The following is a 27,989-nucleotide window of genomic DNA, read 5'->3' on the forward strand; positions in this document are numbered from 1 at the left end:
GTTATTATATTTAGGGTTGCAGGGCTTCCTGCCCATAGAAATAAAAAATAATGAGATGGGGACTGAATCATCAGATGACAAATCCACTGGGGAAAACATATTGGAAGGGGGTGGAGGATCCAGACCAGGCTCTAGCCCCTAACCGACCTCATTTAGTTCCCATGATCATTTTCTATCAGGCAAATAGCCTCAAAGAATTGACACAAACTTTGTCATATTGAACAGAGAGTAAGAGGCAAAGCCAAGATTTAAACCAGGTTTGTTTCACCTAGAAGCCATTCCCTACGCCATATGCCTTCATGGTCCTGGATTTAGTAGACAACCACCCCTAAGTGAAGGGCATAGTGGGCAGGCAGGTCTTTCCCATGGGCCCCTCCCTGCAGGGCTATTTTGGTTTGGGGCAAAATTGTATTTGACAGCTATGAACTTGTGCTCTCAACCTTGACTCCATGCCTGTGTGTAAGAGGAAGATTTGTGGAGAGGCAGGGTTGAGGGAGAGAGGTAGACTTCCTCTTCTTCCTCCTCAGAAGGAAAGCTTAAGGTTGAATGAATGGAATTCAAATTTGATGTGCGCAAGTCAAACCCTGCAGGGCTCTGTGCACACTTGCCGGGGCAGAGCGCCCTCTGCACGGAGGAGCACATGGAGAAGCTGCCTGCCCCACTCAGCCCTTATCCCAAGTATTCCTTTCTATCCGGACAAGAGATGCACAATCACCATCCATCCACTCCACTCGGTATCCTGAAGGTTGTCATCACATGAAAACAATATTTGAGGAAGTGGAAAAGGGCCCCTTAGCCCAGGAGAGCATGTTGCCTAATAAGTCAGAAATGAAACCACTTCCTCCCCATGAACTTTTAGTATATGAAAGAGGGTGCCCCCCCCCCATCATGTCAACATGTCTCCCCTCTCTGATATGTCTTGGACAGGATATTGCCTTAATCCACATATTGTAAATTACTGACATGCTCCTTACTGAGAGCTAACACTGAGGAGGAAACATTTCATGACTCTTAGATATGGCTGAACAAAAAGAGGCTTCAAGCCTCCAAGTGGAGTCCAGAGGACAGCTGATAAAAGAGAAAGTTAATGATGAGTATCTAGTGGAGGGTCCTTGAAATCTGGAGAGTTAGGGAACTCACTCATAAATGTAGCTCTGGGACTTCCCTGGTGGTCCAGTGGTTAAGACTCCACGCTTCCAATGAAAGGTGCATGGGTTCGATCACTGGTCAGGGAGCTTAGATCCCACGTGCTGTGGGGTGCAGCTAAAAAAAATTAAAAATTACCTCAACTTGAGATTGGATCAGAAGTCAGAAACCTACAAAGGATCTGCTCTTTATCCAGGCCCTAAATGGCTAAGAGGGGAAAATGGGACACCGTACACGAGGCAGTAAAGACGAAGAGATCTGAGCTGAGCCCAGACTGAGACAGGAGTTCAGAACCAGAGGATTTAAAAAAACAAACAACTAGCCTTATTAAATCTTACAACAGTAAAGGAACCAAAAGGAAAGGAATCTCACATTCAGACCAAGAGTTAAATCAGTCGCTGTCCGTTTTGGTGACCCAGGAGTGTTGCTTCTGAAAAAGACAAGTGCTGCAGATCCACCAATATAGTCTATCCGGACCTCTGGTGGGGCCCAGCCAAGAGCCACCAGCCACTCTGATACCCAGCCGGCATCCAGAAGCACTGAGTTACATTGAAGAGATGTACCCCACTTCCAACCCATTCATGCCCCCCAAACTTCCTCAGGCCTCAAACTGGCCCCCAATGTGTGAGTCACAGCAGGGCTTTCCTCCAGTCACTTCAGTTGCTTCAGGAGTTCCCAACAATAGATTCTTCACCAGCACTCCACATGCCCTTCAGCCAGGGTAGAGACACGGGATGATTGCCACAGACTGCATTTATTTAGGGATCATTGGCCAAAGGAATAATCATTTGGGGTTGTTTTTATCTCTGATTCTTCTCTGGAACCTTCCACAGAGAGCACCGTCCAAGCAGAGGGTCTGACCTGAAGGGACACTCGAGGCCACTGCGGCAGCTGACCAGGGTCCCCATGGCCAGGGTCTCACTCTAGGGGGATCAAGTCCACGCTCCCCCTTATCAGCCTTTCTTCCTCCAGGGCTGTCCAGTCTCTTTGCTGGCCTTCGAGCCCTCCATCGTCAGCCCTCTGCCCAAGCAGGGAGACAGGAAGAGGACTGGGAGGGCAGAGGGTCTGAAACAACTGCTACATGGATGGACTCAGGACACACAGCAAAGAGAGTCTCTGTGCAGCCAAGGGTAAAAGGACCACCCCTTCTTCTCAGAAGGCTTGCTCTGTTTTTGCCATTCCCCCAGTTGACCTTTGGTCTGGTGGGCTAGTTGGTGCTGACTTCAGAGAAGGCCAAACTGGGTTCTGTGGGGGGGAGAGAAACAAAGCATATTTGTAAGAAGCATTTCAATCATAATAGTTACCATTTACTGAGCTCCTTCCATCTCTCTGAGCCAGTTCTGAATTTCACATGCTGCACTACCTCATTTGTTCCTCACCACCCGAGAGGTAGGTTTTATTAATATTATTCTCATCAAGGATGAGGAAACTGAACCTCAAGAAACCAAGTTAGTTACCTGCCCAAGGTGATCCAGCTTCTAAGTCAGGGTAAAGATGCAGACCCTGGTCTGTCCAACTCCAAAGCTAGGGATCTTAACCATTGTGGAAAAGCAAAGGTTCTGGGACTTCCCGGGCGGCCCAGTGGTCAGGACACCAGGGAGGCACAGCGGGAAGGGCTCAATCCCTGGCTGGGGATTTAAGATCCTGCACACTGCAGGTGTAGTCAAAAATAAACATCAATGTAAAAAAAATCCATGATAAAAAATTTTAAGCAAAATTTCTTTGTTTCCCCTGCTCTCTATCAGATAACAGCCCCCTACCTGAAGTCTCAAACAAGTGGTACACAGGCCAGAATTCACCCACAGCCGTGTGTAATTTGACACAGTGCTTTGCAATAACTTGACCAGCCCCTGAAGGCCTTTGAGTCTGTGGCCCTGGTCCCCTATTACACTTGCTTTATTGGATCCATTTCAAGGGGCCATGGGTGCTGTTTTCTGCAGAGTTTAAATCGCAAACACTTGGCGCTAAACACGAGACGCTGGCATTGAAGGTGGTTCACTTCTCCGTCACCTCTGTCCCACAGAGCGTCTGCAAACGGTACCGCCCAGGTGACGGACACACTGAGCAGCAGGCACCGTTATCAGCAGGTCTCTAAGACGAGGTTCTGGCAGCTGCTGTAGCATCACATGGCAATGATGGGAGAAGGATGGGGGGAAGGGGAATGACTATGTTCAACTTCAGAGGGGAGCTCATGTTTCACTTGGTGGAGCAAGGCCAGATTCTGATCTCACTCTTCCCTGGCAGAACCTTTCTCTGTTGCAATCATCTGGGAGTCATGTGTCCTTGGAGCTGGTGTAACAGGAAAAACACACAAGCAAGCCATCATCCTATAAACAGAGGAGGCCAGCCTTCCTGAACACAGCAGAACACTGTTCCCTCCTTGCCTGGGGTGCCGATTGTGAAAGTCCCTCAGTCGTATCCGACTCTCTGCGACCCCATGGACTACACAGTCCACGGAATTCTCCAGGCCAGAATACTGGCGTGGATAGTCATTCCCTTCTCCAGGGGATCTTCCCAACTCAGGGATCGAACCCAGTTCTCCCGCACTGTAGGAGGATTCTTGACTAGCTATTATTTATCTACAAATAGCATCATGTCCCTCGCGAGCTCATTCCTTTTGTCCTTACCCGCTACTCACTACACAGCCAGTGTCTTTTCTAGGTGCTAGACTTCCCTGGAGAGTTGAACAAAAAGAACATAGGAATCAGACTCTGTATTATTACATGAAATCCAGCATCCAGCCTTCCAGCAGTTGGATTATGTCAAGGTATAATACGTCACAGAATTTAAAAATCTAAGAGTTGCAAAATATTGACTTTCACTTTCACTTTAAATACAACTGGTGGGTAAATTTAGTTTAGGGCTTCCCAAGTGGAGTTTCGACTCAATGGACATGAGTTTGAGCAAACTCCAGGAGACAGTGAAGGACGGGGAAGCCTGGAGTGCTGCAGGCCAAGGGGTTGGCAAAGAGTCCCCGAGGGGACGTGACTGAGCAACTAAACAACAGCAAATGTGGAGCCAGTGTAAAGAATCTGCCTGCCAGGGCAGGAGGTGTGCATTCAATCCCTGGGTCAGCAGGATTCCCTGGAGCAAGAAATGGCAACTCACTCCAGTGTTCTTGCCTGGAGAATCCCATGGACAGAGGAGTCTGGCGGGCTATAGTCCATGGGACCACAAAGAGTCAGATGTGACTGAGCACACACAGGTAAGTTTAGTAAACATTGAAAATTATAGGAAAATACCAGTGAAGGAGAAGCTCACAAGCTAACACTGAAGACATGTAACACTCCAGGACATACTAGAACATATATATTTGGATATACATTGGCCATCCAGAATTGGAGCCAACTATAAATCAGTGTGGAGAAGGCGATGGCACCCCACTCCAGTACTCTTGCCTGGAAAATCCCTTGGACAGAGGAGCCTGGCGGGCTGCAGTCCATGGGGTCGCTAAGAGTCGGACATGACTGAGCGACTTCACTTTTCACTTTCATGCATTAGAGAGGGAAATGGCAACCCACTCCAGTGTTCTTGCCTGGAGAATCCCAGGGACGGGGGAGCCTGGTGGGTTGCCATCTATGGGGTCGCACAGAGTCAGACACGACTGAAGCAACTTAGTAGCAGCAGCAGCAGCAGAAATCAGTGTAAAGATAAAACCATTAGTAATCTAAGGAATTCTAAAAGATTTGTGCAGAGAAGAGGTCATACTCAGAAATGCAAAAAAATAAAATTTAATAACATGATAAAGCAATTAGCAAGTATATAAAATATCCCAATGGATATGGCTCAGTGGCAAGGAACCTGACTGCCAATGCAGGAGACACAGGTTGGATCCCTGAGTCAAGAAGATCCCCTGGAGGAGGAAATGGCAACCCACTCCAGTATTCTTGCCTGGAGATCCCATGGACAGAGGAGCCTGGTGGGCTACAGTCCATGAGGTCACGAAAGAGTCAGATAGGACTTAGCAACTAAACAACAGCAATGAAATATCCCGACACCATAGGAAAACTGTAAGGGCTGTAAATAAAGGAGCACTGGGTAAAATAGCATAAACAGTAGAGTTCTCATATTTAGTGGTGCATCAAATAAAGAGCGTTACTAGCATAAAGAGGACTTAGGGAAAGACATGGAACTCATTAAGGGACCTAGGGCTTGAATCGTATATAGCAATTCCTTACCACAACACGCACTAGGAAGTTATTGGTGCTGGGCTTGCAGGCATGTGTATATAAGCATCTAATGCTCATGGCAAATCTGTGTTGTGTTCAGTTAATAAAGTGCAAATAATGATCTTATGCTGCAAGAACAAAAAAATCTGAGTCGGAAGGGACCTTTTGAAAGGGAGGAAAACAGTTCCTCATGACATGATTTTTGTACAAGGATCTTCCAGTCCCTCTTCACTACATTGTGTTAAACCAGTATTGTGCTAATGAGGAAGAGATCTTTGTCTAACCTCATGATGGCACTTCCTTTTACCTCTGAGATCAACCCTCTCTAGCCCTAGAGATGCTCAGAAGACTCGAAATTGAGTATAAGGACAAGTTTGTTACTACTCTTTTATCCAGCATAGCTTCAACTTCTTACAATTTCCAACTACCTAGAAAAAGTTCTGCCTTCAGCAGAGTGTCCCCCCACCCCACCACCACCCCACCTCACCCCACCCCTGCTCCCACCAGGAAACCTAGCAACATCCATCCCCCGTGAGTCTGCCATATCCTTCCCAAGTCCTTTTCCTGCCTCCAGACACCGGGCTCAGTGGGACCCAGAACATTCCTCACCATGGTCATGTAGGTGGCCTCTGATTTTCCACTTGATTCTTCCTCATCGTTCACCTCTTGTGTGGTTATTGAGGAATAAATATGTTTCTGGAGGGGAGAAAATCATATAAACATCCTTAATACTCAACAAATCTTACATGCCAGAAAAAAAGGCTTTCTCTTCTATGTTCTTATGACCCCCTATGTTCATAGGGCACCCCCTATGTTCACAAGCCCCAAAATCAGTGGGTTCTGGGGGTTATTGAGAGCTGCAGAATGATCATAGGTCACAATAATCCAGTCCTCAGACTTCCTGAAAATTAACTCATTGGCAAGGAGCACTATATTAAGGATCAAATTCTTTGGTTCAAAAGTCAAATCTCTGGGACTTCACTGGTGGTCCAGTGATTAAGACTCCACACACCCCATGCAGGGGACCCAGGTTCAATCCCTGGTCCGAGAACTAAGATTCCACTTGTCCCATGGTATGACCAGAAAAAAAAAATGTCCAACATCTTTGTTTGGATGGGCATGGAGGTAGCAGCAGAGAATTCTTATTCTGCCTAATGATTTGAATTTTGTGGTTATTTCCTCCTAATTAGAGTCTTGGCAGGACAACATTCATCAGCACGTAACTGTCATCATCTCTCCGATAGGGCTTAACTGGCAAGAACAGCCCTCACTGAACTTCATGTCTGTGAGGTCAGGGGTACTTTGTGACTCCCGTCCCTGTCACTATTTGGGGAAGTGATATCATCCAGTGACAAATTCTTGGACTTCTGGAGTCCCCTGTACTATGATATGAGAAAACCCTACTCTTGGGTCACAAACAGCCCAAAAGATGGATAGGTATGTAAGAAGAGTTTTTCAAAGGAAAGAAAGGAAGGCGGGAAGGAGGAAAACAGGAAGGAAGAAAGAAAGAGGGAGGGAGGGGAGAGAGGGAGGGAGGAGAGAAAGAACAAAAAGGGGGGAGGGAGTTCAAGGAAATTAATCCATTTCTCAGTTCCTAGTAGCAATTATTTATTATTTATATAAACTATCACAAACTAGTATGATCAAGAAAAAGTTCTTGATTCTCTCTTTCTAAAGGTTCCTGAATATTTAATCTGAACTATTAACCCCTTCACTGAACCTCAAAGTGGATCATAATCACCCCTCATACTGATACAACGCCTCAGAGACTACAGTGCACTTGCACACAGCATCACGTCATTTGAACCTCACAACTGGGCAAATATGTTTGTCCTTATCCTCATTTGGGGGATGAGAAATCAGAGGCTCAGGGAGTGGCAGAGCTGGGCTTTTCAATTCCAAGTCCAGTCCTCTTTCCCAGGACCCTCCAAGACTGGGCTGGGCTGCTGGGCTGGCCCCGCCCACCGCTACTCACTACGCTGTTCACTTCTCCTGGGCTGTTACTGCGTGATGGAGATCTCCTAAGCACTGCTCTGGGCCAGGCACTGGAGGTGCTGAGACATAACAATGAATGAGACACAGTTCTCAGGAGAATGATAAAGACACCACCTGGGTGCTGGAGCAGTCTCCACTTGTCCTCATGGGGCACAGCTGCAAAACAGCATAATTCTGTTTTTTGGTTCGTCTTTATTATTTTATTTATTTATTTGGCCCTGCAGGCCTGTGGGCTCTTAGTTCCCTGACCAGGAATCAAACCCATGTCCCCTGCGTTGGAGGCACAGAGTCTTAACCACTGGACTGCCAGGGAGGTTCCAAAAGGGCAGAATTCCTCTCTTACCTCTGCACGAGCCCTCTCTGTGTTCTCCAGGCTTTTGACCAGAGTGGTGGAAGTGACTGAACTGCAAAGACATGAAAAGCACGTGCAATTAACCACCTGGCATTGTAGAGTCAAGGGTGATAACACAAGACCACACAGAGTTTTTACAAAAAAAAGACCCCAGAGGAGGACCCACTTCTAGATACCTTCAGCCCGCACTACACAGCTCAGCTTAAAATCTGAGGCATGCATCTCTTTAATGGAGAGCAGATAAGTATTTAGATAAAGCCTGGGCTGAAGACAGCTTCAGCCTCTCTAGTGAGTGAAAGTTGCTCAGTGGTGTCTGACTCTTGCAACCCCATGGACTATACAATCCATACAATTCTCTAGGCCAGAATACTGGAGTGGGTAGCCTTTCCCTTCTCCAGGGGATCTTCCCAACCCAGGGATCGAACCCATGTCTCCCATACTGCAGGCGGATTCTTTACTAGCTGAGCCACAAGGGAAGCCCTCAGCCTCTCTACTGTCAGCCTAATAACTTCCTGTCCAGAACAATTCTAAGTGATTTAATAGAGGGACCCCATGGGATTCGATATCATTTCCGAGGACTAGGGAGAAGAAGCTGGACCAGCAGGGGGCAGCAGAAACTCAGCAAGACACCAGTTCAAAGGCTCTGGGACACTCTTGGAAGGACAAGCAGAATCAACCCCGCAAACACCTAGGGCTAGGAGCTCTGGCCTCTTCCTTGCCCCTTGGCCTTTGATCTCTTGACCATCTGCCTTCTGCTTTTGCTACTGAATGGCCTTCCGTTTTTCTACTTTGGCCTGAAGTACAGCTAAAAACAACAACCAGGGTTAAAGCTAGAAGGGAATCTGTTTTTTTTGTCTCAAAGTGTAAATATTTTAATCATATTTCCTGATTATAAAGCTGTATGCTCTGATTGTAAAATAATTAAAATAATACAGAAATGTAGACAGTCTGAAGTTCAAGTTCCAGTAAACCTCCTACCCTCGTAGGACACACCTTTTCTTTTCTCCCAAATAGCACTATTAGTATTTTAAAATTATCCTTCCAAACTTCTCTCATTGCATAAGTATACTCACACAGAATATATTTAGTATATGTGCTGCTGAAGTGAGAATTACATAATTTACTTTTTTATTAAAATAAGATCCTACTATACATTGTATATTACTTCTTGGACATCTTTTCCCATCATTACATACAGGGCTGAGCAGTATTTCATCGACTGGAATACCAATTCATTGGATCATTACCTTTCTGACAGGCACTGATTTTCAGGCAATGATTTCAGTTTTTAATTATAACCTTTGTTACAGCAACCATGTTTATGCACAAATCTCAACACATCCATCTGATTATTCTTTAGAATAAACAGATACACAGACATGGGAGTTCTGTTCTTCATTTTGAGAGAAACTGAGGTCCAGATCAGGGAAGTGAGCTGATAGGGAAGCCACATTGTCTAACTCTTCGTTCTGTGTTGCCCACCTGCCCAGAGCAAAGACTTTCAATTTCAAAACCAAGTCAGAAAGCCCCTGGGGAGTCAAATGCAAACCTAGCAGACACCAGCAGTTTCTGTATGATCCATGTTCCATAGGGAAAGGAGACCTAAAAGCCAGCTCTACTCAGTCTAAATGGGGGTTCTTGCCCCTTGACACTATTTCAAAAGGAGGGTCAACTTGCCCTAGCAAGATGCTCACGCCAGAGCATCTGCGAATTTCTGAGATACTAGGAGAACTTCAGGTGGTGCAGCTGGTAAAGAATCTGCCTGTTCAATGCAGGAAACAAACAGATATAGGTTCAATCCCTGGGCCGGGAAGATCCCCTGGTAGAGAAAATGGCAACCCACTCCAGTATTCTTGCCTAGAAAATCCCATGGACAGAGGGGCCTGCAGGACTACAGTCCATGGTGTCGCAAAGAGTCAGACACAACTCTGAGCATGCATGTACAGGAGAACTTCAAGCCTTTAAAAATACATTCCCTAAAAATAATTTAGGACCTGAGAGGCTGTCCATTCAAAAGTAGCTTCTCATAATTAAAATGTGGTCCTTCAAATAAAGTCACTGACAACCCTCAAAATCTGAGCTTCTCTAAAAAGTGTATATGTACTATGGCTAATTCAAAAATCATTTCTCTCAGGCATTGAATAGCACCATTATGGTTCTTGCATAGGATTTATACTGTTAATTATGCTCCACTTGGACAAACATTTGTAAATCTTTGTAATCTTATAAAATGAGGATGATGTGGGAATGTGCAAGGCCTTTCAGGACAACCAAGAACAGAGGAGGCTTCCCTGGTGGCTCAGTGGTAAAGAATCCACCTGCCAATGCAGAAGATATGGGTTTGATCCCCGGGTCAGGAAGATCCCTTGGAGAAGGGAATGGCAACCTATTCCACTATTCTTGTCTGTGAAATCCCACGGACAGAGCAGCCTGGCAGGCTACAGTCCATGGGGTCGCGAAAGAGTCAGAGGCGACTTAGAGACTGAACAGTGAGCAAAAGGGGTGGGGTCACTAGATGACGACATCTAACATGATTACCCCAGATGGTGGCTAGTTTAAAATACTCCCTTCTGGGCTTCCCTGGTGGTTCATTGGTTAAAAATCCTCAAGCCAATGCAGGGGACACAGGCTCAATTCCCTGGTCCAGGAAGATCCCCCACGCCATGGAGCAGCTAAGCCTGTGCACCACAGCTACTGAGCCCACGTGCTGCAATGACTGAAGCCTGAGCACCTAGAGCCCGTGTCGGCAACAAGAGAAGCCGCTGTGACGAGAAGCCCACTGGTCGCCACTAGAGAAGACCCACCGCAACAAATAAATAAACCTTTCTAAAAATAAATAAAATACACCCTTCCGTGAAAATGGTACACATAGGGTCCTATCACTGTCTTCCACTTCAGGCTAAAGGCGCCTCAGCCTCCCAGTCCAAGAGATGGGAGCAGCCCCGTACCTCTTATTTCCATAGGCCTTCTTCACAATCAGTATCAGAACCGGAAGCAGCAGGATGGTGGCGCAGACAATCCCCACGATGATCACCAGCTGGTTACCATCCAGGATCTCTGGTCTGAGGGCTACCGGCGTCACCAGTGCTTGGGAAAGGAGAAGAGCAATGACAGAGCCGCAACATTCCAGAGAAGAGCTGGGAGCCTCACCAGCTCTATGCCAAGCAGCAACTGCCACGTCAGGAAGCAGGGGGAGAAGGCCAGACTTCACCCCACGTGGAATCACTGGGACTCCAGCTGACCCCTTTAGATTGAGAACCAGCCTTTGCCCACCCCTTTTTACCCTTAAAATATAGTTGAAGGTGGGTAGGTAAACAGAATATCACCTGACATACAGCAGAGTTTCTGTTTACATTAACAATTCTATCTTAAAATGTGGTTCACCAAAAACAGACATGTTAGAGGCTGCGGCCCTTTCTGTGGTGAAGTGATTGTTTTCAAAGGTATCTAGGCTACAACACAGCCCCATAGTCGTGATACCAAGCGTGACACTTCCATCCATCTATATAGAACCCTTCACCCATTTCCTCAATTCACTCCAAACACATACATCAAACACCTCCTGGGTGCCAGATAGTACTAGGCACAGAAGATACAAAGACCAATGACGCATGGTCCGTGCCCTCAAGGAGGGGGAGGGTGTGCATGGAACGCCACGGACACTATAGGTACCGTGAGAGCAGTCCGCATGCGGGACAAAGCAGCACTGAGGAAAGGGCTCCCAGTTCTACGGGGAGCAGAACCTGAGACTTTGTCAGCAAAAGTTCTAAAGTTTGAGTCTGAAACGAACTATCAAAGATTTTAGCAACAATGGGAGAAGGATTGGGGTGGGGGAGGTAGGGACATTAAACTAAACATCTGGAGCCTTTAGGTTCAGGATGGTGCTTAGAGAAACTAGAAAGAGGTCCACAGCTCTGGGTCAAAGGTTGTGTTTGAGGGCGTGATGGGGAATGAGGCTGGGTAGATAATAGGATCTAAGTCATGAAGGACCTTGATTATCTCAATGAGGAGTTTGTTTCAATTTTTTGTTTTGCTTTGTGTTTTGTTTTTTTCTGTAGGCAATGGAGAAGACATTGAAAGGTTGTAGGAAGTTCAGATCTGTGATTGAGAAAGATCGCACCGAGAATGAGGGGTAGCGACTAAGCAAAAGCAGAGACTGGTGAGAGGTCTACAGTCTAAGACAAGTCGACAGGCAGAATGATGCCAGGGGATGGTGCCAGATGAGAAAGAAGACAGATCCAAAGTCAGCAGTAGAAATGACAGGACCTGTTGACTTGTTAGACTAGGGGTCCTGGGAAAGGGAAAAATCAAGTACGACTCCCAGGCAATTATTCAGTTGGATAATATCCAGTACGATTATCCAGTTGGATAATTGTGTCGATAGCAGTGGCATCGACTGAGGTTGGAGAGGTGGGCAGGGGAGAGGTGTGAGGGGTAGATTTGGATTATTTGTATTTGAGTATTTGTGGAATATCTGGGTGGAGTTCATATACAGAGACAGATGGATGGATGGATGGACAGATAGGTTGAGTCTAACAGAATATATTAAATGTACACAGAACATGGTGTTCAATGCTACTGGGGTGGGGAAGGTCAAGGATGGACAGTTAGAGTGCCACTGGTGACCTACACTGGAGGAGAGGTCCAAGTAGAAGGCTGACTGCAGAGTACTAGGAGTTAATGCAAGATGAGACAGAAGACACTGAGTTCAGTCCTTTAGCAAACTATCTGACTATGTCTAAAAAGAAATGCATAATGTTATCACGATGAAAGTTGCACAACTCAGAATATACCAAAAACACTGAGTTGTACTGTTTAAACGGGTGAATTGTGCGGCGTGTGAGTTGTATCTCAATAAAGGTGTTTCAAGAAAAAGTAAGACACTGGCTATCTATTTTACATATGGTAATGTATATCTTTCAATGCTATTCTCTCCAATCATCCCACCCTCTCGACTCCTCCCACTGAGTCCAAAAGTCTGTTCTTTATGTCTGTGTCTCCTGGAGGGGTGGTGTGAGGAGGGACGTGGGGAGGAGTTCAAGAGGGAAGGGACACGTGTATGCCTGTGGCCGATTCATGTTGATGTGTGGCAAAAACCACCACGATACTGCAAAGTAATTATCCTCCAATTAAAATAAATAAATAAATAAAGGTCAAGTGAAAGAGGGGAAAAAAGAAAAGGCATGACATAGGGTGAGAGCTAAAGTAGACAAGGACACGGGTAAGGGGAAGAGTTGAGTGTATGCATGTGCTTAATGGCAGAAGCCCATGGACCGTGTGAGCTTAAAGAGGCATGTTGTGAGGGTCCTGAGAAGGAGGAGAAGCACAGCGGCTCAGATAAGCCCCCAGAGGGAAGGGAGCTCAGGATGGCAGGCAAAGACGAGGATGGAGTAGACGTAGGTCTGCTTGCGGGTGTGGAGGGCTCAGAAGTTGCATGAGCCCCCGCTAATGGCTTCTCTTTCCTGTGAGGCAGAGGGAAGACTTCTGAGAGTGAAGAAAGCCATCTGTCCTGCTTCCCTCCCCAGCTGGCATCCTCCGTTACTGACAAGAAGGCGCCTCCATGGACTTAAGTCTCTGGCCGGAGGTATTGAGGGTAGAGGTGCTTCCTCACCCCTATCCCTGCCCCCAGCCAACCACAGCCAACCCCTGGGGCCCTCGCAAAAGGCAAAGTCCACAGGCCACATCCTGACTGCTAACTGGGTTCTGGTTTAACTTTAACCCCTTACTTATCAACCTCTCTCAGTCAACACAATTGAGTCTTTACTCTCCTCCTCACCAATGGCCTTAATACACACTGCCAGAATAAAGAACCTGGGATCAGAAACTCCTTCTATTTTTGGTTCCTTCCCCTTCCTGTTTCCTCTGTTCTTTGCTGTCTCTCACCAGCTCAGGAGCATCTTCCCTTCTACTACAGAGCATAGAGCATCTCCTTTGAAGCCAAGTCAAAATGACCCCAATCCATCTCTGAGCTCCTGTATCTTTAAATTGGTATATTACAGAAACCATGAGTGAGGCTTGGCAGAGGGGTTGGCATTCACTCAGTATTATTACCCTTTTTTCCCTTGACCTACCATCAGGGAAGCACTAGGGTGAGGCACGCAAGGTGCCTAGGGGACCAAATTTAAGGAGGGATTACTCTCAAGGTCATGCAAGCACAGGGTAGGAGTGCTTGATAAGTACGAGGCTTATCAGGGGCAGGCAAGTACAGGACCTGAGAGTGATGCCTCCTTAAATTTTGCATCCTAGAAGCCTCTCCAGCTTCACCCTAGCACTGCCCCTGCCTACCAGCTATGCAGCGCCTCCTCCCCGCCCGGCCAGATGTTACATACTTCGGGGCTCTTTCAGGATCACTTGCAACACAGTGGTTTTCCTGAAGGTCAGGTTCCCCAGGTAGATACTGCAGGTGTAGTTTCCTCCATCAGACTCCTTCACTCCGTGGAGCATTATAGAGCCATCATTGCGGGAAGTGTCTCCCACCAAGTTTACACGGTTCCGGAAGCGGCCCCAGTTCTGGGGGTACCCTTTGGGTGCCCTGAGTTTGGGCTGATAGCACAACACAATCTCCTCCTAGAAGGGAAAGGCAAAATGTAGGAGACTGAAGGACTGGGGTTGGAGGGAGCTCTCGGGATTCACAGGCCCTACGTGTAGAAGCAGTAAAGGTATCATCAGAAAGTATCAGAAAACACAAAGCCACGGACACACGGGTCCACACCAGCCTCCTTGCTGCTCCTGAGTGCTGGCCTCAGGGCCTTTGCACTTGCTGCTCCCTATGCCTGGAACACTTCCCACCTAGACAGACACATGGTTGCCTCCTTCACTTCCCCGAGACCTCTGCTCAAATGTTACCTTTTTGGTGAGGCCTCCCTGACCACCTACATAAAAAAACAATCACAAAAGCCTGCTTCCTTGTTCTCCATGGCTCTTACTATTACCTGACATACTGCGTATATATTTCTTCATTATTACTATTATTTGGCTGCATTGGGTGTTAGTTGCCCCACAGCATGTGGGATCTTAGTTTACTGACCAGGGATCAAACCAGTGTCCCTACATTGCAAGACGAATTCTTAACCACTGGATCACCAGGGAAATTCCTATTTCCTCATTATTTTTCTATGTATCTCCCTCCATCTTGATTGTAAGTCTCCCACCAGGGCAGGAGCTTTGAGTGTTCACCATATAACAGGCGCTTTAAAAATATTTGTTAAATAAAAAAGTGTCAGAATTTTTCAAAAAAGTATATAAATACCATTAGTTTTTAGAAGTTTCTAAGAACAGGAAATGAGGATACAGACACAAATATGAATGAAAAGACCTGGCACCTAACCTGTTGTCTCTTGTGATTCAAATTCATAACTCACAAATCTCAACTATCATCCTATGTTCTGCTGTGACTCAGTTTGGTGGATGACAATTAAATATACAGTGGGTTCCCAGAGGTGAACCTGAAACTACCTGTAATTCCCCAGACCCCACCATGAAGCCATCCTTTCTGATCCACTCAAACAGCATATAGGAATCAACTGAGTGTAAATGACATTTTGTATGGATGACCTGGAATAAGTCTTCATTTGTAAAAGGTAAATCTTTTCTAAGCTTTGAATCTTAACTTTTATTAACAATAAGTTATGTGGGATGTCTCTCAAGACACAGCTTGACTCATCAGGACATCACCATGCCATAGTTGACATCTACTGGTCTAATGAACTAACCTGCTGTTTACTGCTTCAGTGTTCCTGTGAAGTACCCTCCTCATCTTGGCCTCCAGGATTACTAATCCCAACATTCAACACATCCATGAAGACAAAGAAAATCCCATCACATAAATGGGGTGAAGAGGTGCAGAAGAAAACTCACAAAAATAACCCAAATAAGACGTCATTCTTATGCCTAACCCATTGCTTTCCTGGCTAGGTCACCAAAAGCATTCCCCCTTGTTATTCCGTGAATTCTATAAAAAGGAAAAGAGAGAGAAAGGATAAAACCAAGATGCTGCAGCCAAGTCATGAACCAGTGTTCTACATCACCATGTCCTGGATGCATCTTGACAACCCAAAAAGTCGAGCAGTAGCAACATCTACTTCTTCACCATCTTCATTAGTCATTTTTCCCAACTGGAAGCTGAAATTGCCCAGCCAAACTAAGAGGCCCAGTTTTTTTTTTTAACAAACTCCAAAGTCCAAGCCCTCATAAGACCACCATGTGGCACCTGATGCCTAGGTTCTTGCTGTCCCCACTCTGTCCTGGCACCACACAACAAGGGCGTCTCCTCCGTACCTTGGCAGGCTCTCCTGATGAGAACATCCAGTCTACCCTGCTCACGTGCTTCTCTTCTGTGCTGTGGAAAACACATCCCATCCGAGTCGAATCACCCACATGAACCATCAGCTCTGGGGATAAAATAAAATGATAAATCAAGTCACACTCAAAATATAATCTCTAGAAGCCAAAGAACTTCTGGAAGAGATCATGTTTAGCCAAAGATCCTCAGCAGTAAAACCAATGTCACCACCACACACTGCACACTTTCCCTCTGTGCGGCCAGAATATTCGGAGGCCTCTCATCAAACCAACACGATACCCCAAGGATAAGAGAGCACCCTCTAGCTGTCAGCACAACATCAAGTCTGAGGGTCCCACTGATGTCAAGAAACACTTTCTGGCTTCTCTTTAATTCCTTTCTCCTTCTTCTTTCCTAGAACTTCTCCCACAAGCCCCAACTTCACTTCAAGCCTGTAACAAAGAATGGAAAACCATGAAGCCCTCCACTTTCTGTTCGCCCACTTGAGGAACCACATCTGCTTAACATAAACAGGAAGTAGAAATAACTCTCATTCTTGTAAATAACCCACTGGCTCTGCCAGGTTAAAAACTGAATCATGGGTGACTCTCTTCTACTTAATTCTTTTACAAGTTGTCTTAGGACTTGCTTAGGACAATTCTCGCTAGACTATAGGTCACAGGACTGCTTGCTAATTAGGTCAAACAACAGAGTTTTCCTTTTGACTTTTCTCTCATTTTAATCCCTGTCTCCACTTCCCCACCTGTTCCCCCTTCCGCACCTGCTCCCCCTTCCTCCCATTCTTGGCTTTCCAACTCGTAGTCTTTTCCTCCTGCTTATTTGTGTAAACAGCTGATCCCATCATATATTTACTACTTATGTCATTTTAAGAAGTCCCTGAAAAAGAAAATAATTAGAAAGATGCTTCTGATTTTTCAACAGTGCTCTATATAAATGAACCGCAAAGTCAGTCAAGAAATGAAAGGCAGGATGGTATTTAAGGGACACACAAGTCTAGGTCTTATTTGGACAGAGTTCAAAAGAGCATTGAGCAAAGCTCACAAAGCAACACAGCACATCAGCTAACTTTTTCATCCAAATTGTGTCCCTGGGAGAACACTAACTTCCCGCTCAGCAGGAAAGATGTACGATGGGAGGAAAAGAAAAGAAAATATTATGAACTTGGAACTCTATGGAGGGGATTATTTTGGAAGTAATAAAAATTCACTCCAAAGACTATCAATAGTGAAGAAAATGCCCTCTAAATCTATGAGTATATTAAGAATTGAATCCTATATTTTAAATGCAATAATAAGAACTAAATATTCTGAATTCTTTCAACACACCAGACATGTGGTAAACACCTAGGTTATCACCTAGTCATTACAATATTTTGAGATATGCACTATTGTCCTCCCATTTCACAGAGGAAGAAACTGCATGAGCGCAGCGCTTCATGGCCAGTAAAAGGCAGAGCAGAACTCACACCCAGGCCTGAGTGAAAACAAAGCCCACGCGTTCTCACCCCCTTTACTGTTACCACCTCACATAAGTGGAAAGATGGCTGATTCTAGAGCAAAAGTACAGGAAGTTAACATTATTTTTATTTGTAAGAAAACTGTCTATTCAACTGAAATTTGTCTTTCAAATATTAGGAACTTTCTCTAAATTAAAATTTAAAGCCTGTCAGATGTGATTCTAAAACATGGACTTTTAATTATTTCATTATCTTCCCTCCTTTCTAGTATCATCAGTTCAGTTTAGTCGCTCAGTTGTGTCTGACTCTTTGCAACCCCCATGGACTGCAGCAGGCCAGGCTTCCCTGTCCATCACCAACTCCCGGAGCTTGCTCAAACTCAAGTCCATCAAGTCAATGATGCCATCCAACCATCTCATCCTCTGTCATCCCCTTCTCCTCCTGCCTTCAATCTTTCCCAGCATCAGGGTCTTTTCCAATGAGTCAGTTCTTCCCATCAGGTGGCCAAAGTATTGGAGTTTCAGCTTCAGCATCAGTCCTTCCAATGAATATTCAGGACTAATTTCCTTTAGGATTGACAGATTTGATCTCCTTGCAGTCCAAGGGACTCTCAAGAGTCTTCTCCATACCACAGTTAAGAAGCATCAGTTCTTCAGTGCTCAGCTTTCTTTATGGTCCAACTCTCACATCCATACATGACTACTGGAAAAACCATTGCTTTGACTAGGTGGACCTTTGTAGGCTTTTTCTAGTATCATGGGGCTTCCCTGATAGATCAGTTGATAAAGTTTCTGCCTGCAATGCCTAAGACCTCAGTTCAATTCCTGGGTTGGAAAGATCTGCTAGAGAAGGGATAGGCTACCCACTCCAGTATTCTGGCCTGGACAATTCCAAGGACTGTATAGTCCAGGGGGTTTCATAGAGTCGGACATGACTGAGTGACTTCCACTTTCAACTTCACTTTCTTTCTTTCTAGTATCACAGACCTTCATAAACTGAGAAGAGATTAGAATAGAATAAAAATAACTAGAGTAATGAAGGACTGATGCTGAAGCTGAAACTCCAATACTCTGGCCACCTGATGCAAAGAGGTGACTCATTTGAAAAGGCCCTGATGCTGGGAGGGATTGGGGGCAGGAGGAGAAGGGGACGACAGAGGATGACATGGTTGGATGGCATCACCGACTCAAAGGACATGAGTTTGAGTAAACTCTGGGAGTTGGTGATGGACAGGGAGGCCTGGCGTGCTGCAGTCCATGGGGTCACAAAGAATCGGACACGACTGAACTGAACTGAATTGAATGAAGTTAGGATCCAGAAGTCACCTAAAGCTCACCTACTATGCCACCTACCACGTGCATGAGTCTCTTCAGTAAGAGTATTTTCTCTCCCTGAACAACTCAAAACATTGTTCAGGCAATTCATCTGCTATGAAAACTTTAATTCTATTTTGAATCTTAAAAATACAGATCACATGATTGAAATAATATGCACATGCTTGAGCAACAATTACTTTTTGTTCTCTTTATACATCTCGTTAACTATTATATATCTATACAGTGTAATTATATAATCGGTGAACACACACATTCAGATGCCTTAAAATCCTTTCACAGAATACAAGGAAGCAAATTCTTAAAAAAGAGAGAGAGAAAAGCAAAGAAAAAGAAAACTGTCTCTAGCTTTTAAAATAAGAACTACGAGTAAAAGAGTTGAAGCAGTAGAAAGACGGAAAAATTACAAACTGAAGAGTAAATTTCGTGGAGGAAGTCGTACATGAGTTTCCACCTGGGAGTAGATGGCCACCAGGCAAGTGGTTAGCACTCAGAGCTATTCCCACTCTGGCTGGAAGGAAAAAGTAAATACCCGTTGCTCCACTGGCTACTGGAGAATATCTGCCTCCCATAAAATTGCTCTAGCCTACTCCCAAGGACTCAACTCTTAAAATTGCCTGCTTTGGATTTGTTCCCTCTGTGTCTCTTCTAAGCAGGAAAAGGCACCATTTTGTAGGACATGCTTGCATGTTCTCAAGGCCAGCATCAGAGAACAAAGAAGAAAGGGGTAACTCAAAGATACTCCTTGGGAGACACAGGTAGCTGGTTCATTTCTTCTTCCGGGAGAGCCCTAGCTTTGAAATCAAAGTAAAAAAATGCAATTGATAAAAAGTATTAATATGAAGTTAGGAGTGAGGTCAGAGGCCACTTTCCACAATTCCGTCTACCACTTCATTTTTTTAAAAATCAGATGCAAGTGAGAGATGCTAACCTAAGGATTTCATTCATTTGACAAATGTTTATTGACTGCATACTCTGTGCCAGGTGCTGTGCCTGGGGCTGGTCATGAGACCAAGAACACAGATGCAAGTGTTCGGACACAACTGAACAGGTGTGATGAGTGTGTCACCAGAGAGGAGAGCTGGGTGCTCCAAAGGAGCTCATTGAAAGGACAGACCTAAGCAAGCTGGCAGGGAGACAGGTCTAGATCCTAGCTCCTGCACTAGACAGCAAACCCTCCTGAGGACATAGACTGTACTTCCATTTCACACTTTTTCGTTGTTGTTTTCTTCTTTTCAATCTTTTATGTTTGGTTGCACTGGGTCTTCATTGCTGTGTGCAGGCTTATTCTAGCTGTGGAGAGCGGGGACCAGTCTCTGGTTGCACTGAGCGGGCTTTTCACCGTCATGGCTTCTCTTGCTGCGGAGCATGGGCTCTAGGGTGCACAGGCTTCAGTAGTTGTGGCGCACAGGCTTAGTTGTTCCACAGCATGTAAAATCTTCCTGGATCAGGGATCAAGCCCGTGTCCCCTGCATGGGCAGGTGGATTTTTATCCATTGTACCACCAGCGAAGTCTCCATTTCACACATTTGAAGAGTATCCCTAATTCTGTGATTTTCAAACTTTTTAAAGCAGCAGAATTCTTTCTTCAAACAAAATCTTACCTGGAAGTCCAAGAATACAACAGAAAAAAGGAAAAGGACTCAGCTGTAGTGGAGGTGGAAACCTGAGGTCCTGGTGTGACTAGGTCCTCTGTCCCCGCCTGCCTTGTTCTCACCCTGTGTGGCCCACCAGGTCCCTTGGACCCTGAGTGTTCTACAGAGCATGTTTTTAAAACCAACAAACTACAGAAGCTATTTATAAACAGGAACATGAAGTCCTAGGAAATTAGGGAAACCTGCTCATTTGTCTTATATCCCCCAGAAAACATAGTTACCTACAAAATATGGAGACAACATTAATCTGCAAAACTTATGGGGAACAGCAGGGTATAATGGAAAGAACATGAACTATGTTGACAGAGGTACCAGGGTCCAAGTATTGGATATGCCACTTAATAAATATATGTCCTCAGGCAAGTCACTTAAACTCTCTAAGCCTCAGTTAACACGTCTATAAAATGAAAAGGAGAACACGGTACTTCCTTCACAGAATTTTCTTAAGGATGAAATAGGTTTAAAGTAATGATAAAATAATGATCATCATTATTTTTATTTAAAGAGCACCATTGGGACTTCCCTGGAGGTCCAGTGGTTAAGAATCTGCCTGCCAACGCAGGGGGCACAGGTTCAATCCCTGGTCTGGGAACTAAGATCCCACATGCCATGGGGCAACTAAACCCATGCACCACAACTACGGAGCCCACACCCTAGAGCTCATGACCCACAACAAGCGAAGTCACCTCAACGAGAAGCCCACACACCACAAGTAGAGAGTAGCCACTCCCGCGAGCAGCAACAAAGACACAGAGCAGCCAAAAGTATTAAATAGATAATAGTTTTTTAATCCTCTGTGGGTTACTTTTAAAAACTAATAATAAATAGCAAGCACCATTTATTGAGGACTCACTTCATGGTAAGTACCTAGCCCACTGACTAGGATTTGCTCAACAAAATCAGTTCACATCCCTCTTTGCACACCAAATCTCTTGCCCTTTGCCCTTCTCTGAGTAAGCATTCATGTTACCTTTGGGTTCCTCTGGCAGTACATTCAGGACGACCACTTTTTTGAACACGAGGCTCTCCATTTGGAAGCGGATTTCACAGGTAAAGTTTCCTTGGTCGGTCTCTTTCACGTTTTGGAGCAGGAGGGAACCGTCATGGTGTAAGATGTCCCCCACCAAGCGCACGCGATTCTGGAAGTGCCCCACAGGCACGCTGATGTTGGAGTAATAGAAGAGCACGTACTCATCCTGGAGGGCAACACAACATCAGAGGAAATTTCAAGCCCATGGCACCAGACCCAGAAGTCTGAGTTCAAAAGCCCCTGTTCCATGGAGGCAGCATAGTCATCGTCACCACCAGGATCAAAGTACTTGGTACCCAATTAAGAAGAAGAAGAATATGCCAGACAATACTTTAACTGACACAAGACTCTGTGGCTTCTATTAGACAAAGACAACTGGAGAAACAGGGTGAACACATTTTCATTTCTTACAGTTTAAGGTAAAATATAACACCTACTCTGAAAATCACTTTGGGGATTCAAACTCACAACTTTTGGTGTTTGGCCATGCTGCACAGCATGTGGGAGCTTAGTTTTCCAACCAGGGATTGCACCTGGACTCTAGGCAGTGAGCGTACAGAGTTCTAACCACAGGACCTCCAGGGAATTCCACAAACTCAGAACTTTTGAAAAGTACCTCCCTGTGTTCTGCCATGGCGCCTGGATTCAATGGCATCTCAGTGCAACCCCACAGACAGGCTGTTGTAAGAACTCCTGCCACGATAGCTGTCACCCCTCTCCTTTCCACCCTCCTCCAGGCAGCACATCATAAGGCTTGAGAAGGAGTCATCAAAGGAAATGGTTTACAGACTGGGGGGAAGAGCCATAGGGAATTCTCATTTTCACTTAGGCCATGGGTATACCCCTCTTATAACAATAAACAGTCAGGAGGTTAAGACTTTGCCTTCCAGTGCAGAGGGTGAGGAGGGTTCAATCTCTGCTCAGGGAACTAAGATCCCACATGTCTTGGGGCCAAAAAACTAAAACATAAAACAGAAGCAATATTGTAACAAATTCAGTAAAGACTTTAAAAATGGTCTGCAGCAAAAAAAAAAAATCTTTGAAAAAAGTAAATAGTAACAAAAATTTGAGTGATAGTAATATTATGGAAATAACAGGCTCTGAGCTACTGAAACAATATATCATTTGAAAACCTTAGGACTTTATTACCAGTCATACATTACTTGGAGTATATTTCACAAATGAGCCCGATACACAAGTATCTCCACAGAATCTCAGATGAGGCTTCATACACTTTGGCTAATCCAAAGAGCTCCCTCACTCAGCCATGCTGAACCTGCCAATCCTAACAGTTTAAGCAGCCATGAGGGAGAAAGAGATGATTCCCCAGCACTTAAATGGATCAGCAGAATGCTGAAAGAATCTCCACCCTCCTGAAGATTACTGTGACATCATTTCTGTGCCTGGGCCATAACTCTTTTTGTCTAGACCAATGTGTTTTCATTCTTCTCACCCCTCCCACCCACCTATGCTACTCCACAAATGGGAGAAACAGGAAAGGAAAGAAACTAAAAGAATCTTATGTGTATGTCTCCTATTAGCTTCTCAATGACCTGAAAAGTAAGTATTACCATTATTCACAGATGGGGAAGTGAAGCTCAGAGAGGTTGAGTAACATTCCCAGCTGACTGTAATCAGCTATGTACCGCCAAGAGATCAAACTGGAGGCGGCTCAGTTCTGGCGAGCTCCAGAACCCAGCTCCTGAAACCCCACCTCATGGCACGGGATGACTTGATTCTCCCTCTCCCCACATTCTGACACCATTGGCCAGGGGCTTCTGATACACAGCAGGGTTTCCTCCTTGTTACCTTGGTGTGCTCTTCTGATGAGAACATCCAGTCTACCTTGGTCACATGTTTCTCTCCTGTGCTCTGGGAAACACATCCCAGAAGGGCTGAATCACCCACGTGAACTGTTAGCTCCACGGCGGAAACAGTCAAGTCATTCAGGCCCAAGGAATAACCTACAGAAGGCAACACACAAGAGAGACATCATCAGACAAACTCACTCAACAACAAAAATTAGTATTAATCTCCAAGTAGATGCAGACCTTGCTGGTGGCTCAGGTGGCTCAGACGGTAAAGCGTCTGCCCGCAATGCGGGAGACCTGGGTTCGATCCCTGGGTCGGGAAGATCCCCTGGAGAAGGAAATGGCAACCCACTCCAGTACTCTTGCCTGGAAAATTCCATGGACAGAGGAGCCTTGTAAACTACAGTCCACGGGGTCACAAAGAGTCGGGCACGACTGAGTGACGTCACTTCACTTCACTTCACTTCACTTCAAGATGGTAAAGAATCTGCCTGCAATGCAGGATACCCGGGTTCAATTCCTGGGTCAAGAAAAAACCCTGGAGAAGGGAATGGTTACCCACTCCAGTATTCTTGCCTGGAGAATTCCAGGGACAGAGGAGCCTGGTGGGCTATAGTCAATGGGGTCACAAAGAGTCTGATATGACTAAGCAAATGACCCAACGTGAACAAAGTATTCAGAGGCCTTTAATTCAACCCAGCGTGGCATTCCCAAGGGTAAGAAAAATACCCTGTGGTTACCCCCATGCGGCTCAAGTCAAGGACTTCTACAGTCTTCATACTGTCCAATGCTCCTAGCTAGACCCTCCCTCTTTTCTAGTCTTCACCCCTGAAATGTCCTTTCTAAAGAAAGAAGAGAGGAAATTCCTTGGCAGTTCAGTAGTTGCTTTCACTGCTGAGGGCACAGGTTCAATCCCTGGTTGGGGAACTAAGATCCTACAAGGCACGCAGCAGGGCCAAAAAACAAAACAAAAATAAGAAGAAAGAGAGAAATCCTGAAGCCTCTCCCTTGAGGCCGTGAATTTAGGCGCCTATAAGCAGGTGATGATGTCTCCGGCTCCTGGTTTCCCACCAGTCCCCTAACTGAAAGGCCAGTTCACAGGTAACTTTGCTTCCCTCCATTTTTCTCCTTTTATCGTTCCTCTACAAAAGCGTATCTCTGGATGTGCTGGCTGATTCTGGCCGTAGTGCAGATCCTTGTAATTAGGTCAATACAGAGCGCGGCCCCTCCCTTGAATTTCCTTTGTTGGCTTTCTCCCCACCTGCCCCCTCCAGTTCTGCCCTCAGCCTGGCTTTCCAGCCTCTAGGGGTTAGTCTACATCATACCCCTCCAATATCTGTCCATTGTTCAAGTAATTTCTCTTTTCACTTAAAGAGAAAATCATTTCTAAAGAGAAAACCGTCACATGGATTTTTCTGTTTTCATAAGACATGCTCTATGCAAAGAGACAACCACAGCAAGACACATTCAGTTGCTGGCCAGTTCCCATCAAAGAACAGCCAAGTGAATGGAGTTGGGTATAAACAGAAAATGCGCTGGCCTCTCCATCCAAGCTGTTGTCCCAAGAAAAGACTGTTAACTTCCTCCCCAACAGCAGGCACACACAGTGGGGAAGATGGGAAAGAAAACATGAACTCACCACCCTCTGGAGGGGATTATTTTGAAATAAATCAAAAGTACCTCCAAAAATGATTTGGAATTTTCCTGTGAGGAAGAACTGAGCAGCTTCAAGTGTGGTTAAAGGGATAAGAAGCTATATAATGTGATATGAAGACTGCTGACTGTAGAATTAAATGAGCTTGCTAGAAGGTAAGAGCAGCAAGAAAAGCAGAGAGAAACTTGGACTTGACCAGCAGCCTTTGTACAAAAATAACTGAAGAAATCAAGACTTCTACAGAGGAGGAAAACCTCTCCATCAAGAAGTACAATCCCGGTCGCCCAGTGTCACCAGGCAACTCCACAGGGGGTTAGACCGCTAAGTCTCTGATGGAAGGGCAAAATGCTGCAGGCTGCTTCACCCATCTCTGGAAAGAAAAGAAAGTGAAAGTGAAAGTCTCTTACAACCCCATGGACTAAACAGTCCATGGAATTCTCCAGGCCAGAATACTGGAGTGGCTAGCTGTTCCCTTCTCCAGGGGATCTTCCCAAACCAGGGATCAAACCCAGGTCTCCTGCATTGCAGGCAGATTCTTTACCAACTGAGTTATCAGGGAAGCCCCTGAGATTATTATAACCCTGATTCCATGGTGAAAAAACTTCTCTAATATGGACTATTTTCTTGTGCGTGCACATGTCTAACTGCATGTGTGTGCAAATGCTATGTTGCCTGGAATTAAAGCAAAGACCATTCTTTTGCGCACTTTGCTGAGTCATTCTTTAGGTTACCACATGAAGTCCAAAAAGCCAATAAAAAAGAGAAAAATGGAATGGATAAACAACAAGGTCTTACTGTATATTACAGGGAACAACAGTCAATATCCTGTGATAAACCACAATAGAAAAGAATATGAAAAAGTATGTATATATGTATAACTGCATTGCTATGCTACACAGCAGAAATTAACACAACATTATAAATCAACTATACTTCAATAAAATAAAAAATTTTGGACTTCCCTGGTGGTCCAGTGGCTGACACTCTGAGCTCCCAATGCAGGGACCTCAGGTTCAATCCTTCAACAGGGAACTTGATCCCACATGCCACAACTAAAGATCCCAAGTGCTGCAACTCAGGCTCAACACAGCCAAATAAATAAATAGAATAAATTTTAAAATGAAATTTAAAAAAAAATTTTTTAAGAAAACAAATTTAAAAGTCATGAGAGTAAAGCACCTAATTAATTTATTCTTCTGACAGAGCCATATCCATGGGATAAAGAGAGAGATAAGGGGCTAACAGATGAAAAGGAGCTAAAGGATGAAAAGACAACAGATGAGCCAAAAGCAGCAGCCTTGACCACTGTAGGAACAGGAGACTCCAACCCGGTTCAGGGAGGCAACCAGAGCAGGCTTTTTAAAAGGAAGTAGAGCTTAAGGAGAAGACTGAAGGCTTAGGCAGGCTTGCTAGGGTGAAGTGGGGAGAGAAGGTACTAGGCAAAAGAAACTATCAAAAACTGGGCAAGAGCTCAGTGCATTTGAGGAACTGCAAGAAGGCTGGCATGGCTAAAGCAGGAAAACAATTACAGGAGCTTAGGGACTCTTTGATGATTTCATTTCCTGATCTGCAACAAGCTGTGGTTTTAAAGATAACAGTTGAAAGTGCAGGAATGCCAGTGAGAAACTTTCTTCATATTCTGTAGGAAGGTCGTAGAACACCCAGTCAGGATCAAAAGGCATTCTGTTTCTAATAGAAACAGAGGAATATTCAGCTTTCCATGAAAGAGTCTGCTACCTGGCTTCTAAAACAACTGTTTCAACAAAACTATAAAGTTCCAGGCTGGGGTTTCCGTTTCAGCAAAGCAAAGGGAAGTGAAAATACATAAAATTGGCTTCTGAACACACATGAGACTTGAATTAAATCAAATACCCTCCTTGGTCCCTTGGCTTCTACTTACCCAGTAACACCGGCATCAGGACGACTTTCAGTGGGTAAAACATGCTGTTGTCAATTTTTCAATCTTAAAAGAAAAAATATATATATCAGAAAATAGTGTTAGGAATTCATTCATTTAACCAATCAATAGTGAGCACCTCTGTGAGCCAGTCTTTCTCTGAAGCACTAGGATGCAGCATGGAACAAGGAAGACAAGGTCCTGGGTCACATGCAGTTTGCATGTGGCAGGGAAATGGAGAGAAAAAAGCAGCAAATGAATGAATAAGAAACAGCAGATGCTGGTAACTGCTATGATAAAACAAAACAGTGGTGTTTGGAGAGTCACTTGGGGGCTGCCTCAGATTGGCTGTAAGGGAAGATTATATGAAAGCTGCTTTTCGAGAGAAGTAAAAGCAAATAATTCCAGGATAACCTTAAGATGACAACTCTAAACAATCTACAGTCTGAGAGTTTCATAAAAATGAAAAATTACAGGATACTCAGCCTGAAATGTTTACCTATACTCCAACTAAATTAAAACAACTGCCTTAAATATATAAAGAACGTTCTGAACATGTAAGAAAGGAGATACACAAATAAGAGGGAAATTTTTAAACTCAGTTAAGGCATTCACCAAGTTCTATGACACAAAGAAGCCACCTGAAAGGTCCATGGCGAGATTTTATTTTTTCACTTTTTCAGGCAGGATAGCATGAGTAGAAGGAGAATCGGGCTGTACACAGGCAAAAGTACTTTAAAAGCATCTCTATTATCTCTGTGGTATAAATTTCACTGCATCCACCATTTCCTGGGAATAGATTTGCTGTTCTACACAACGCCCCACAGTTTTCTTAACAAAACAGAAATACCTTAACTCCAAAGAGTCACAGTTCAACCAGCCTTAGGCTCCAACCTACTCCTGTGGTGGGCCTTGGCCATGATCTCTGAACCCTTAACATCCTGGAGTAATTCTACCTCAGGAATTGCCGAAAGGAAAGGTCTTCTTGGTGTATTAACATCATATTACCCTAGCCAGCTCTGCTGAAGTCCAGCACATATATGGTGGCCATTCCAACTTTTAAAAAAATGATTACCTAAGAGTTTCTTATCTGAATTTTAATCAACAAATTCTCCATCTGGGTCTTCCCTGGTGGCTCAGTGGTAAAGAATCTGCCTGCCAGTGCAGGAGACATGGGTTCAATCCCTG

General features: G+C 44.9%; 1 protein-coding gene across 1 annotated transcript; it reads right to left on the bottom strand.

The window, feature by feature from the left end:
• Window positions 1-1,959: 1,959 nt before the first annotated feature.
• JAML (junction adhesion molecule like) lies at window positions 1,960-26,847 on the bottom strand. Its single transcript, XM_068989097.1, has 10 exons — window positions 26,805-26,847; window positions 23,249-23,403; window positions 21,380-21,605; window positions 15,940-16,052; window positions 13,992-14,229; window positions 10,611-10,749; window positions 7,607-7,714; window positions 7,303-7,312; window positions 5,925-6,011; window positions 1,960-2,391 (listed from the first exon to the last, which is right to left on the bottom strand). The coding sequence occupies exons 1-10, from the start codon at window positions 26,845-26,847 to the stop codon at window positions 2,299-2,301; spliced, it is 1,212 nt and encodes a 403-aa protein (XP_068845198.1). The 3' UTR covers window positions 1,960-2,298.
• Between the last annotated feature and the right edge of the window lie 1,142 nt (window positions 26,848-27,989).

Source organism: Capricornis sumatraensis, chromosome 16, assembly GCF_032405125.1.
Source record: "Capricornis sumatraensis isolate serow.1 chromosome 16, serow.2, whole genome shotgun sequence".
Lineage (NCBI taxonomy): Eukaryota > Metazoa > Chordata > Mammalia > Artiodactyla > Bovidae > Capricornis > Capricornis sumatraensis.

Excerpts from the sequence above, each read along its gene's own strand:
- JAML (XM_068989097.1), bottom strand. The coding sequence starts at position 26,847 with ATGTTTTACCCACTGAAAGTCGTCCTGATGCCGGTGTTACTGG. Across the intron at positions 23,404-26,804 it reads CCTGATGCCGGTGTTACTGG|GTTATTCCTTGGGCCTGAAT; the intron begins GTAAGTAGAAGC and ends TGCCTTCTGTAG. Across the intron at positions 14,230-15,939 it reads CATCAGGAGAGCCTGCCAAG|GAGGAGATTGTGTTGTGCTA; the intron begins GTACGGAGGAGA and ends TTTCCCTTCTAG.